This window comes from Medicago truncatula, chromosome 3 (genome assembly GCF_003473485.1).
Source record: "Medicago truncatula cultivar Jemalong A17 chromosome 3, MtrunA17r5.0-ANR, whole genome shotgun sequence".
Classification (NCBI taxonomy): domain Eukaryota; kingdom Viridiplantae; phylum Streptophyta; class Magnoliopsida; order Fabales; family Fabaceae; genus Medicago; species Medicago truncatula.
The window spans coordinates 33,268,806-33,281,273 of NC_053044.1; the positions used below are offsets into that span (position 1 = coordinate 33,268,806).

At 31.2% G+C, this 12,468-nt stretch overlaps 1 protein-coding gene and 1 long non-coding RNA gene across 2 annotated transcripts; one reads left to right on the forward strand and one right to left on the reverse strand.

Moving 5' to 3' along the window:
- Positions 1-849: 849 nt before the first annotated feature.
- On the forward strand, positions 850-1,934 carry LOC25489224 (F-box protein SKIP19). Its single transcript, XM_013605118.3, has 2 exons — positions 850-1,130; positions 1,472-1,934. Exons 1-2 carry the CDS (start codon positions 850-852, stop codon positions 1,932-1,934), a joined length of 744 nt encoding a protein of 247 aa, XP_013460572.1.
- A 4,723-nt stretch (positions 1,935-6,657) lies between these two features.
- LOC25489225 (uncharacterized) lies at positions 6,658-7,382 on the reverse strand. The gene is made up of 2 exons (XR_003010349.2): positions 7,242-7,382; positions 6,658-7,156 (listed from the first exon to the last, which is right to left on the reverse strand). It is a non-coding gene; the product is annotated as an uncharacterized lncRNA (long non-coding RNA).
- Positions 7,383-12,468: the final 5,086 nt, after the last annotated feature.

The following is a 12,468-nucleotide window of genomic DNA, read 5'->3' on the forward strand; positions in this document are numbered from 1 at the left end:
CAAAGCAACCGTCCAAATATTTTTGCACGACTCACTAAAAGTTACTCCGTTCGTTTCTTTTTAAGTGTCATTTTTTGAGAAAGTTTTTGTTCCTATTTAATTGTCATTTTCAAAGTTCAATGCAATATTAAATGTTGTTTTATCAATATTGTCCTTAGTTATTTATTGCGGAGAGAGAAATATATGAATGAGATATTAAATGAATAGAGGTCATTATAGTAAAAGTATAGCTTATTGCATCAAAAATAGTATCAATTGTTGATTGTCTTAATTTGTGTAAAATGTCAAAATGTGACAATTAAAAAGGAACGGAGGTATTACTTGAAAGCATGTGACTATTTGCCATTCCAATGTTCAAAACGGTTGACTGTATTTATAAAATGAATCATATGCGGGAACTTCTACGGTACACCTCACAAATTGAGGTGTACCGGTACTCCTGCTTTAAATATTTACAATTTAACGATTATTTTATGAAATAAAGAGTTATTTATCAATTTTTATATTTTATAAGACATCATTTTATAAGAATAAACATCATTTCATTGTTTATAAGAATCATATTAAATTTTTAACATTTTCTCATAAAAAATAATAAATATTCTTTGTTATATGTAACAAAAATTCAAAAAATGTAAAATTTTATTTCGTCGACACTTTCGGTAACTAAGATCTAATTATTGTAATTGTTAATGATAGAAAACAATTCTTTTTCTTCGAAAAAACAACTCGTTTCAATATGAATTAGATGATTTGGTGTACCGGTACACTCAAATTTTTGAATATACCATAGAATTTGCCATCATATGCAAATGAACATACATATAGGAATCGTTTTGTTGCATGCAGATGGACGCGTTTACAGAGATAGCAAAAGATGAGAGCACAAGAAAGCCAAACTGGCTTGAACTTCCAATAGAATTGACGAAGAACATACTCTGGTGGAACGTTTGCAAGGATATTCAAATGCGGCTTGCCATTAACATGAGTAATATCAGCCCTTTTCCATTTGATTTTCGCTGTTTGGAGAAGATTTGTCGCTATGCCATTGATCTAGGTTGCGATCAAGTGGAAGATATTGATATCGAGTTATTTGGGACCGATGACTTCCTCAACTATATGGTTGGTAGGTAATAATTAGTTTCATTTTGTTTGTTTCAATTCTAGAGTTATAATAATAATAATATAATTTGTCGTCAACATTGATCCTTCATATTGATAAATGATGCTTATATATACATGCTCTTAGTTATCATTTAATTCAATAATATTTTCCTTTTCAGTCATTGGTATAATCTGCAATGTGATGCATTTACTTTCATATAAGAATGTTTCCCCACATTCAACAGCTCAAATTGATAGTAATTGATGCATCTATTTTTTTTAAGAAGTAATTTGTGCATCTATTTGTAAGGTAGAACTATGATTGATATATTTTAATCATCTTATTTATATTCATAATAATTTACAGGGCAAGTCACTTACGAAGGCTACAACTTTTTAACTGTAATGAAGTTTCAGAAACAGTGTTGATTGGTTCTGTGGAAAACTTTTCCTTATTAGAGGAGCTTGACATTTCATTCAATGAGTTTTCTGACAATTCTCTTGAAGTTATTGGTCGATGCTGCCCTCTTTTGAAGTCGCTACATTTTGAGAGGGTTTCATATAGTGGTTATGATGCAGCATTTTCTGTTGGAAAAACAATGCCCGGGCTACGCCATCTTTCATTTTCTGGAATTCATTTTCTTGACGATAATGGGTTGCTTGCCATTCTTAATGGTTGCCCTCTTCTTGAATCTCTTGATCTGCGAAAGTACATTTTACCTCGTTTGAGTCAAAATTGGGAAAAAGATGCCATGAGCGACTCAAGGATTTACGACTTCCAAAGTTCTTTTTTGAAGATGATTTGGATGTTGATTATGTCCATAAGCTAATAAATATGGGGGTATTAGATAATTTATTTTGATCCTAAATTTCTAATTCTTGGTGTTGAAGAACAATGAGTTTGTTTAATTGATTTCCTGCATTTGAAGACATCCGAAAGTTTGATATTTTATTTTGGAGTCGTTTGCTTGAATTTCTTTGTCTTTGTATGCAAGCATGATTTACATGTTTTATTGATCAGATTATCTTATTTTCTTTTTATTTTGTTTCTGAATGATTCCTAATGTTCTTTTTTATTACGTACGCTCCTGTTTGACAAGACATCAATAAGCACAAATGTGTTCAGTGTTCTCTGCTTTTGTAATCTAGAACTATGTACAACAAGTTCTCAAAATTCAAACACTTAGACAAATTGTTTGATAAGAAGAGGAAGGATAGATTAACGGCTAAGGAAAGAAAGAGACAAATGGACAAAGAGATGTAAATATCAATCTTATAATCATGAAAATCCTTTGGCGGAAGATATATCAAGTTTTTTTTAGAGGAAACATGTTTAACTTTCAAGGGGAGAAAGGAGTAAGTTGTTAACAAAATAGTTTAAGAAACTGGAATTGGCTTCTCAATAGTTAATGTGCATACACCTTATGTGAATAGAGGAATATGGTCCATATTCACATTAACTAAATGCATACCCGGTACCAATTATGATGAACCTGTAGTTTGTTTAAGAGTATACAAAATTATGAGATGAATGCCAAAGACACTCTCTTCAACATTCATTCTCTTATCGTTTCTCACCCTCCAAATTTCACCCAATAAATCTCACGTCCTCCCATGGCCCTCCTCAAAGAAATTTTATTTGAATCCTCACTATTTGCTTCACCACCTTTGTCGGCATCTTCAAAAAAGATAAATAAAAAATTGGGATTGAGTTCAACACCGAATTAAGGAGAACGATATGACCTCCAAAACTAATATATTTGTGGCCCTTAGAATTTAACCTCCCTCTCAATTGATCAAACATATGTTCCCAAGTTGAGATACTCCTCGGATTAGCCCCCACTGGTAGCCGCGAATAGATAAAAGGTATCCATCCTTCACTACAATTCAAAAAATTAAATGTCATTTCCATAAACTCTCTTCCAACAAATTCACACATACAAACAACTTTTATAAAAATTAACTTTCAATCCTGATGTCATCTCAAACCCCCTTAAGACCACATCTTCTAACAGGCTCTTTGAACACACTCTCATCTTAAAAGTTGTCTGCTCAGCATTAATGACATATTTAGTCGCACAAACTTGGTATAAGAATAAGGTTTCAGAACTTATAGCATGCCATAAGCTATAATTGATTATGCTCTATTATCATTTGCAAGTAGAAAGAGAAGTGGTTGTAATCCCTGTCAACTTATACACGCCTTTTAATCCCTGTCAATTTGGAGTTCATTGATGACAATGACATGAACTGCTCGATGACAGATGGCAGAACCCTGCACAACTCGAGGAAATATTTGCTGCACTCTTCCGTTGAGAAAATAACAAAAAATATTATGACCAATTAAATGCCTAACACTTGGTATAAGCATGCTTAGATTGAGTACATTAAATCATGTATAAGAAGGTCATGATCATCATGGTGTTCTATTTCAGAAGATCTGCATTGGATTGCCTTGAGCCCAACAAAGATCTGCAAAATCAAGTGTCTACACACTAAACTACTATGAGCTTGCTTAATTTGTGTTGTTCAAGTAATATGACATTAGATATATATTAGAGTAGGTCTGCATTATAAACAGCTGACACAAACTTAAACTGCAAGCTAAGTAAGACCATTTACAATGGTAAAATACATTCAACAACCTTCAACACCCACTTTTTCAATTCCCAACACTCCACATCATTTTCTCTCTCTTAATTCAACACCCATTCAATTTTTACCCCTCCAATGGTTTTTTCATTCAACACCCTACTCCACCACCTTTTATTTCTTATTCTTATTTAATTTTATATTTTTGTTTTTATAATTACATAAAATTACAATTATCGATTATAATTAAATTAAAATGAAGAAACACTTAAGAATTTTTTTTTTTTTGTAAAAACAAAATTTATTTTTATTTTCTTAACATAAATAAAATGCAATACAACAAATAAAGACTAAAACTTCAAAAGAAAAGCTAATAATGAGATTAAGAGAGTGAAAAACTTGATTTTTTTTCTGTATCCAAATCAAATGATCCAAGTCTCTATTTATAGAGAGAAAAAAATTACGAATTTTGGTAAAATAAAAAATAAAATAAAAAATTATTTGCAATAAAATAATTGAGTCCAAATTATTAAGAAGATAAAAATCCAAGCATCCAATCAAAACATGCCAAGTGTCTATGTGGGCCATGCTTTCAACATGTTGAATTTGTTCAACACCTCTCTCCTCCAACTCATATTTTTCCCAATTCAACAACTCCCCCTACAATGGTTCAACATGTTGAATTGCAAATTCAACATCCCATTGCACATAGTCTAATAGATAAACCATCTTCTATAGCAAAAGATGAATTTGTTATATTTAAAGGGAAATTCTATGGTGAAGTTGTTCAATTGACTTTTTCGGTGAAGTTACCCTAAATTCAATAATAATGTGCCATATGTCATGTGTGCTGATTGTTGCATAGTATGTGATGTGCATCTGCTCGATATGTTCCACCGTAGACTAGTTTTATTAGATTTTTTGAACTATCAGATTAAACACCTCACTAGTATTATTGTGTTGATTTTCACACTATATTTATTATTTCCTTTCTCTTTTTGACTTTTTCTTCCTTCTATTTCAACAACACATTTATTCCAATTTATTTATTGTTTTAGATCCTAACTAATTAATTTTGATTATTCTTTCATGAACGTCCACCATTGTTGCTTTTATTTTTGTTTTGCTTAAAAAGAAAAACGCAGATTAAAAAAGTTAAAAAGTGAGTTTAATCAATATCAATATATGGAACGAACAGGGGGCCTTATGGTACACGTACAACGTTATTACCAATGAACCGCAATCAATTTATTCATATTCTTTTTTACGTTTACACTATATACTGAAATGAAGTTGAATCATTTTTTTTTTTACGTTTGCATCATATTTGCTGGGTTTTTATTTTGTTTTGATTAATGTTATGGACTTTGATTTATTTGCACCTTCCATGAATTTTGTTTTTGCTGACATTTATTTGATGGATGGGAATCTTTTCAAATATGATGCTAGTAATTGGTTAACTTTTCTAGTTAATTGTGACGGTTCTCTTTTTTCGATTGCTGGCTTTGTTCTTCTTGAATGGAAGAATTTGTTCATCTTCAATGGAAGAAGATGAAAGAGGAAGATATACTAAAGAAATTAATCTTATGTAGTTACTTTCACTTAGACAATTTAGATTTATTTCATGTACTTTTTTTTTTGAAGGTTTGAGAAATTGAATCTTTTATGATGATTTGTGATGTAAATAATGAGAAATTGAAATTAGAAGTGTTTTTATCGAAATATAATTTCATTTTTTTTCTAGTTTTTTTCTTTCTTTTATGAAGATGATTGATGAAGATGATAAAGGAAAGATGAATATGGTGAAGGAAAGATGAAGATGTTAATTTAATAAAAATCTGAAAAAGAGAATATGAATAAATAAATAAAGGGAAATAAAGAGGAGAGAGAATTGATATTAATCATGTGTAGACAGTATACCACAATAACATAGAGACTAAGTAAATCTAACCATTAAGATCATGAAATAAAGTTTTCATTCTACTTACGGTACTGTAAACCGCCTGCACTATAACATAATGCAGGGTATCCGACGTGTCATCACTTGAAATCTGATTGGTCCATTCAAACGACTTCACCGAAAAAGTCATTTTTCTGACTTCTCCGTAGAAGCTCCCTTACTTAAATAGATAAACCATCTTATGTAAATGAAAAAAAAGATGAAAATGTTTAATAGAAAGTACAAAATCTTCTAATATAGCAACAATGATATTTATGAAAATAAATTTGTTATATTTACTTAGATAGATCAGTCTTAAAGACATAAAAGATTTTCTTTATGCCTCGAAATCTAACCATTTTTAAAAATAGTCTTTACCTTGTCTATTTTATATAATGAAAATAGTCTTAAAATGAAAATAAATTTGTTATATTTACTGGTTGCATGTCACACTACGAAAAAAAAGCAAAATTAGCGAGGGAAATTAGTGACGGAAAAAATGAAATTCCTCACAAATTTTATGATCGCAAAATTTAGTGACGGAATTAAAGAGGGATTTCACGTTTTCTCTCACAAAATTTCCCTCACTAATTTTTGTTTTTTTAGTAGTGGATCACAACATCCGGTTAAAATCCAACTAACTACTGTTATCTTGCGCTATCGATTTCTACATAATTGCAGAGGTTGAAAATGCATCGATCAAAGAAACCCCACAACGAATTAAAATTGGTGGAGATGATGAAATTTTTATTTTTGAGAATGAGAATGCTAAAAATAAGCCATAATTACTTGCAAGGAAAGGTCCATAAATTATAAAATAAATAAATAAAAGATACACCGCGGTTTAACCGATGCGCAAAAACAATGTGGTTTTCTCAGATTTGTTCGATAGATGTTGGTGAAGCTTTGCGACTGTTTTATGCTATTCGATGGGTTCATGAGCTAAGACTTCAAAATGTTGATTTTGAGGTTGATTCGAAACGTGTAGCAGATTATTTTAACCGAATCAATAGAGATATCACTTGAGTTTGGAAACATTATGGATAGTAATATTCATTATTGTCATTCCAATTTAAAAAACTCTCATGTTGAATTTATTAGGAGGCAAGCGAATGTGGTTGCCCATGAATTAGCAAAGGCATCCACTTCCTTGACTAGCTTCCGTATTTTTGATGATGTACTGACATGTATCCATGACTTGATTTTTAATGAAATGTTATAAGGTTATTGCTTAAAAAAAAAAAAAAAAAAAAGATACACTGATTATTGGGCTCCATGATCACAGTAGATGAATTGAAACCGTTGATAATCAAGCAAGTTACATTGCGTAGATTTTTTAGTGTAAAAACACATTATATGGCATAAGTATACTCTCTAAAGAATGGTACTCATGCAATTTATTGTGTCACTCTGGTATTCAAGGAGCTTCCCAGTAATACAAAAAACATTCATCGTCAATGCAGTAATACTTGTGAGTCGATTTTTGTGGACAATCTTCATGAACCTTACATAGAATATCCGCTGTAATGAATAAAATAGAATAAAATAAAAATTACATACAGTACTAAAGAATGAAAATTTTAAAAGGATTAGAAAAATTGCTTACCGAAATAACTTTCAGCAACAAGAAATAGGGAAAGAAATAAAATCATAGCATGTATAAATTTGAAAATTTTAGTCATATTTTTCTCCGTTTATATGTAATAAATAGAATATGATTTGATTATTTTATAGTGTACAAAGAGCATGTTGCACTGAAAACAATTAAATATTTTTATATATAAAGGAGTTTTAAAAAGCTCTGAATGATTATTATGACATGTAAAAATATTGTTAATCATTAGAATCCGTTATTTTTTTAATTAACTGGTCAACCTTTGATGATAGAAAGAGGACATATAGGAAAGTTTTAATATATTATATAGTATTTTTATATATAAAATCATTAGCATTGGTACCCATAAGTATGCATGGAAAGTTAAATATCAATGATTTCTTTTTTAAAGTGTAAAATTTTAATATAATAAATTATAAAAAAAAAACATTATATATCTAATAAAAAAATATAGAAATGTTAAATTTGAATATTTCAAAAAGCGTCATAATTAAGTATAGGGCGAATACTCGTGCCATCGCATGGGTTGTTATAAATATCTCCGTTAAGTGTAAGTAAAATATGAGATAAATAAAATTTTAAAAGATTAACATAATTTTTAGTTGGTATAGTTGAAATTAACACAGCTTAAGTAATATAATGTTTAATAAGTTAAATGAAATTGACTAACTTTCAAACATGCACTTCTCGTATGGCCAATGTTTTTAGAGAAATGATATTTATACAATTATTTTGTGATAATTTTTTGATAATTTTCTCTTTCATACTCACATTATTCTCTTATTCTCTCTCTTCATTTTTCTCTATCCATTGTTTTTTACCAATGAAAAGAGAGAAAAAAGAAGTTGTCACAAAAGTTGTATCAAATAGTTGTTCAAATATCACTACTCATGTTTTTACCGCGTTAAAGTATGTAAAACATGAATAGAATTTTTTATGGTATTTTGATTTTGTTTAATGTTATGGGTATTGATGTTTGTGACTTTCAAATTGTAACAAATCCTTCTCTCAATTTTTTTTTATAACAAACCATATTTATCTTTTTTCATTGACACCATTAATAAAGATAATAATTTAACATAAATTCATATATTGGTCGACCTCAGTCTTTGCTTTACTGAATCATGATATAGGTACGAAGTTTCCACCGTCGATTCTCAAGGTATTTGAGGTAGATTCTCTCAATGTTTTTACCTACAGTAATAGCCACAACTTCCAAATTCAAACCTTGACTCTTGAGGGGAGCACAAGGTAGATTCTCTCATCCCAAACGAATATTCTCCATACACAAGAGTCAAGCATCGATACTCAAGGAATGAACCCTCCGACCACCCAATCAAGGGTCCTTATTTTAAAAATGAGTGAAACCACGTTAAGAGTGTGGTCTGCTACATCAATCTTGCAGATGGAAAAACACACCCCCTCCAACTCAAGCCATAATAAAATGCTATAGTTCAAAATACAATGCTACAGCTAAGAACTGAAAGTAAACTACTTGGACCTACAACTCCTAGTCACACTACCAAATTAGGAAATGAATGGCGTAAGCACCTTTCAAACTCAAGGTTTGAATTTGGAAGTTGTGGCTATTACTATAGTATTTAAAAGATATAATAACAACAAACTAAAATTGTTAATCAGCGCAAGAATTTAAAAGACAAAGGTAGACGCAAGACTTCCCTATCAGCGATGCAGCTAGAGCTGTCAATTGGGCCGGTCCGGACTGCCGCCTCAGTCCGGTAAGCCAGCTCGTATAAATGGGTCAGAGACAGTCACCCCACTTGATTCATGTTTTGCCGAAATTTTGCCGAAAAAATGTATTATTTTATTTTTTTATATAAAAAAGAAATATGCAATGAACAATACAACTATCTATCACATTTTTTTTAATAGAAACCTATCTCGTAAATTATTATCCATCAAATAAATCAATGTGTTCGTAAACTAAGTTAAATGATATATAAAACATCTATTAAATCAACATCCATAAGGGATAAATAGCACAAAAATATTAATGCAAAATTAGAGGGTATTTATCACAACACGCACAAAGTACAACCTTGAAGACGATAATTCAGTCTTACTTAATGAAATAATTCAATCTTACATAATAAAACTATTTTATAAACTATATTTTTTTTAATATACTTGAAGGGTCTGCCCGCAAGCCCAGTGGCCCAGCCCAGGTCAGCCCATGTAAAATACAGGTCCGATAGGATCGCCAAAAAGGCAGGGTCGTGTTTTACATGTATTTTTCAAGGTCCGATCCACACAAAAATGAAGGATCGATGGGCCTAGCCCATTTTGACATGCAACTCTCTATAGCTTTTAGGTCTTTTCATATTAGAGATATGTGTAAGATTTGGTCTTCTCTTTAAATGCTTTAGTGGTTTGAGTGTCCTCCTCCTTCAGGTTTGAAGTTAGAGATTGTAACTTGTTTTTGTAAATATGCAACCTTGATTTCTTAAGTTACAACCTCTTCATTTTCTTTTTCTTTGGATGTTGCATATTTGGATTGTGACTTCTTTTTTATGCTACAACTTCTTCTTCTTTTTTCCTCACTTATTGTACTGTTAGAGAAGGCTCCTCTTTAAGCTCAACAGGCACAATCAGTATACCCTCATTCTTTCGATCAACAACTCATTTCTTTGAAGTTGTAGCTTCCAAAGTTGATGCTACATCTTTCTGCGATTTTGGTGCTGGAGCTACTATATGACCAACAAGTTCCAGAATATGATCTAAAAATACATGAATTTTTTCCTTATGGTAGATTGCCATGTCAGAAACAAAATGCTTCAATGCTTCCCCCTCAATCCTTCATTATCCTTCTTGAACACATCAAATTCCATTTCTTCAGGCTGAGAGCTGCAAATCCCTTCATCTTTAATTATGCCTCGAAAATGTAATTCAGCACTATAGGAAATGAACCATAACAATCCCACTTCAAAACTCATTTCCTCAATTAAATTCTTGACCACCGTTTAACAGTGATTAATCTTCGTCGAGGAAGTTGAGGGGAACACAAGGTAGATTCTCTTCTCCCAATGCATGTTCTCCATACACAATAGTCTGAAGTAGATATAATAGTCACAAGAGGGGGTTGAATTGTGACCTTTTTTAAAATTTAATCATGTACTTAGAAATACCCCTCAAGTTGAAACTTGGAAGAGCAAAGTTAAAACATACTTTAGAACGTTCTGAAGTGTTAATATAAAACAAAATATCAAAGACAAATAATTTTGTGTGTGATGTGAATACTATAAGTAAAGAGTATAGGGATAGAAGAATCGAACACACATAAATTATAGTGGTTCATATCCAATGTGGGTTAGTCCACTCCTCACAATTATGAGATTTTCCTCTATAATGTTTGAGACAACATTATCACCTTACACCTTTGTTCCCTTAGAACAATTACAACCTGTATTCTCTAAGCCTTAACAGGCTTACAACTTTTCTTGCTAAGGCATACGTGCATTTACACTTTCTTTTTGCTCAACTAACATTTTAACGCACTTAAAGCTAGATGAGATTTTATCTTACAATTATTTGAAAGTTTGAAAGAAATTGGACAAGAAGAAAAAGAAGAGGAAGAAGATTATCTTATAGAAGATAAGAGAAGATTGTTACACACTCTTTAAGATTTTATGAATCTTTGGAGTTGATTTGTGTAATCAATTTAGCTTTGAAGTTTTAAACACTTTTAATCATTTTTTTAAGTATGCTTTTTAGATGTGTGTTTCAATGCTGAGTCTTCTGCTCCTTTTATAGAGTTTCTTAACCTCATGTAGTTGTTAGGACGTGTTCAATAGCTTTGTCCCATGTGTCCTGGTACTTAGTAACTTTTGCTTTAAAATCTGGAATAACATTCTGAACTTTAGAAAGTTTATTGGTTCATCATATGAACTTCAGAATGTTCATTAGTATGAACTTCAGAATGTTCCTTGGTTCATATGTATGAATATCATGTGAATTTCTGGGTTCATCATATGAACTTTGTTCTTCGTATGAACTTCATAAAGTTCATGGACCCATTCATTTGCAGATCTGTCTTGGAACTTATGTAGGAGAGATGAAAGTGGAAGTGTCACTTCTTGCTCATGCTTTAGGGGATTTAATGGTTTTTGTACAATACTTGCTCTCATACGTGTCTAATTCTAATTGAATAAGACTTGAGCATGTTTTTTGCTTTTTTGCTTTTGTACTTGCTGCACCTTTTTGTCAAATAAAACATGTAGCTGAAACGAACCTTCTGAACTCATAATGTTAATTTGTTTAACTTAGAATCTTTTATAAGACTTCCATTTGATGTAATTAAATCCTAATAGTAAAACGTTAATGAAGTGCAATATGTATAACATCTAGGATGATATTGTGAGAGGAATATTCTTAATGTTTTGTACTTCATTCGTGTCTTTAATGAACAATGAATATGCATTTTGAATTTTATCCAAATAAAGGTCTTTAATCCTTGATTGATCTAAAGTCATAATACTTTTCTGAACTTTTATTTATGTCACGTGAGCCTTGGATGTTCTTGATAATGTTCATACATTTCTAGACTTGTTTTTGATAAACCATAAGAACAACCTTATGAACTATCTCGAACCTTCTGAACTCTGACTGGGTTCATAAGCTTTAATGTTCTATGATTACTTGCTTCTTGATTTGATTTATACTTGTTCAAGTCTTAGTTAATCACTCAAGAATACACATTAAATAACAAGAAATTTTGTAGACCAAAATTAATTACTTCAACAAATAGAAAGCAGTTGGAAGTCATCCATACGACCAAGCGATACCTCCCAAAGCAAGTGTTTAGTCATATCAAATCAGTGTAATGATACTCCATAGCCACAATGAAATAGGTGGAGAAGAACGAAAACCCCGAAAGATCAGGTCTTCGTGACCTTCTTAGGTGGTTCATCCTAAAAGGTCTTTGCGACCTGATGTTATTGAACATCCATCCTATCAACCACGTAGAAAACAACCTCGATGTTCCAAATCATATAGTCCTAGCAACATGGAGAGGGAACCACCCAACCATTTTACACGAAAGATTCAAAATTTATGCATCCTTACAAGGTCTAAGGATCCACCATCGATGAATTCGTATGACGAAACCAATGATTCAGACGACCACATTGAAAATATTGAAAATATTAAAAATATCCTCAACTATTGAAATGTTTGAAGCATTGTCAAATGTTGGCTCTTC